General features: G+C 35.2%; 1 protein-coding gene across 1 annotated transcript in view; it reads left to right on the top strand.

Annotated features, from left to right (window-relative positions):
- Positions 1-3,043, top strand: part of LOC102676767 (optomotor-blind protein-like) — a 110,156-nt gene that overhangs the window by 48,217 nt on the left and 58,896 nt on the right. The window contains 1 exon segment of the mRNA XM_031508436.1: positions 1,804-1,966. Coding sequence (XP_031364296.1) covers positions 1,804-1,966 — 163 coding nt within the window.

The following is a 3,043-nucleotide window of genomic DNA, read 5'->3' on the forward strand; positions in this document are numbered from 1 at the left end:
GCGATCCTCGCGCTCCCGTTCTCACGAAACTTTTTCTTGCATCCGATTTCTCTTAATTCGAAGAATCCGTTTTTAATCGGTTATTAACTCTCCAAGCCGAATTTTCAAAAATAATATTTTATTATTTTTATAATATATAAATTATTATTATAACAATTTAAAATGGTTATTGGTTTTTGCGTGCCGATTGTTCAACGGAACGGTGAATAATTTTTCGAATTTTAATTTTCTATCCTCCTGTTTGACATATTCGATTCGTTTTCTTTTTTTTTTTTAAGAACGAAATATCGAGAATATTTTCGAATTGTTGAAACTTTTCCTTCTCGAAATCGGTGGTTCGGAAGCGTCGCCTCGCCCGAGTTCACGCGCGAGTGTAGAGGGACAATTGGCCGGAGGAACGAAACGGGAACGAAGGAGCGAGGTCCGCGAGGAGAAAAGTCGACGGCCAATCGAAAGGCAGACCACAATGAACGATTACATCACGCCGGCGACCGCAGCCACTTTGGAACCCGTCGAACGAGTTTCTTCTTCGCTCGCTCGTTTTGACCCACCTGCGACGACGGATCCGAACCGGCAGACACGCCTCCCTTAAAAGACAACAATCGCGGTAGCCGGTACTTAGAGGAATCAACCGAGAAACTCGAACGATCGACACCTTTCCGCCCGCTTCCTATCCGCCGTCTTGTAACTCGAGAATTGCACCGATTCCACCACGAGTTTCCGCTTAGATTTAAGAAATTTTTACCGTCTCTTTCTTTCTTCTAATTTCTTTAAATATTTATTCCATACTTTTTTCGTTTTCGTTCCAGCCTTATGTCGTCGTATACCATTTTTGTAGCATCGTTTGATTTTTCTTTTTTTCTTTTTTATTATATATAATAATATTTAATAATTTTTTTATATATATAATAATATTTATTCAACGTTTTTTCGTTGTACGTCACGATCTAATGTTTTCGACACGCGTGATTCGATTCTTGAATTTTTTTAAAATATTTATGTGGTATTAATTATATATATATATATATATAATTAATAAAATAAACGACTACGAAATACCAATTAAAAAATATATATATATAATATATCGTTTATTTTATTAATTTTTTTTACCATCAATTTTTTAAGCGTTAAACGTTACTTATTAAAAATTATCGCACTAACATTTTATTTTTCTTATATCGTATGCTTATATATAACATAAGGTCGATACGAGACGTAATACAACGAATGCGTACCGCGGCATAAGAAACGTCAACACTCGAATGTTATTGAAATATCGATTCGACAAAGTCGCTTTCCGGCCACGGTACGGGACGGACGTGTTTCTCTTTGCTCCGCGTATATTATATCGCGTAATTTTAAGCGAATTAAAATCACGTTGCGAACAAATATCGCGTAATTACGAACAAATTAAACGAGCGTTGTAAAGAAACTTGTAAATAGTAATAGCTCCATCGATATAGTAATTTTTAACGCTTTTTTTTAACGATAAAGATCGAACACGAGGAACACTTTTATATACCTTTAATACGAAGCGATACATATCTTCAAGTACAACACGCGTGTTTATCGCGTTTTGTTTCCCTAAAGAGTATCGAGAGAAAGAAGTATATTTATCTCGAATATTCTACGTTATGAATAACGTGTGATTTTCATTTTTTGCTTGATCGCGAATTTATAAGAATCGAAAGGGAATTAAAGAAGGAGAAAGAAAGAAAGAAAGAAAGAACAATAAGTGGAAAAATTACTAATAAAAATTACTAAACGTTATTAATCGATCGATGTTGATTTGTCGAGCAGCAGGTGGATGGTTGCGGGGAAGGCCGACCCGGAAATGCCGAAGAGGATGTACATCCACCCGGATTCGCCGAGCAGCGGTGAGCAATGGATGCAGAAGGTCGTGAGCTTCCACAAGCTCAAACTCACTAACAACATCAGCGACAAGCACGGCTTTGTAAGTACTGTACGTAACGCCAACCAAACAATTACTTACTTACTAGCCTCTAAGTTGGAGCTCCGAGTCTCGCAATTAATTCGCTAACGTTTTGCCCGGCTCACGACCTAACGATCGGCTCGATTAAAAGCTCGTTAGGCCGCGTGCACGACGATGACCACTTCTTGGTGTGCTTGTCTCGCGAATTTTTCCCCCAAATTTATTTGAAAAGATAAAAAAAGAAAGAAATTTGACTCGAAGGGATTCTCTTAGAAATAATAGATGGTTGTAATTCGAAAGGAAGAATTTGAGAAACTTTAACTAGAAAATTATTCTCACGTGTGATTTTCAAAAAAGGAATAGGAAATTATTTATTTATTATATAAATTCTCGTTTGGATCTTCTTAGAATTTCGCTCTATGCGATTAATATCCAAATATCTCCTCCAATCCAGAAATCTTCATCCCCTAAAATTCCTTCCAAACAATATCCAAAACAAAATCGCTCCGATCTCAAACGAGAAATTAATATACGGTATTTTTCAAATCTTCGTTTAATTATTCGTCTTCGTCGTCTAAACGATTCCAGAAGAAAATCTTACAATCTCCATTCAACCAACGAAGAAAGAAGAATAAGAAATACTTTAGTTTCAATTTTTCCTTTCAATAATCTTCGTCCAAACGAGAAATTAATCCAGAAACGTATCAATCCCATTTTCAAATCTTTAATTATTCATTTTCGTCTAAATTTATTCCAAAACAAAATCACGATAAGGTTTAACCAACTTACAACGAAGAAAAAAGAAAAAAGAGAATTAGAGAAACATACGTGCTTAAATTATCCTTTCAACAAACCCTCGTTCAAATGATAAATTAATCCAGTACCTATCTATCATTTTCAAATCTTTAATTATTCATCTTCGTCTAAATTTATTCCAAAACAAAATCGCGATAAAGTTTATCCAATTCTTACAACGAAGAAAAAAGAACGAGAAACAGAGAAACATACGATTATTATTTTTATTCCAGCGGATATATTCGAATTTTCAAGATTTCGTTTATCGTCCCAAACGAGAAACTAAGCCAGAAACATACCCCATTTTCAAAT

This window comes from Apis dorsata, unplaced genomic scaffold (assembly GCF_000469605.1).
Source record: "Apis dorsata unplaced genomic scaffold, Apis dorsata 1.3 scaffold_86, whole genome shotgun sequence".
Taxonomy (NCBI): Eukaryota; Metazoa; Arthropoda; class Insecta; order Hymenoptera; family Apidae; genus Apis; species Apis dorsata.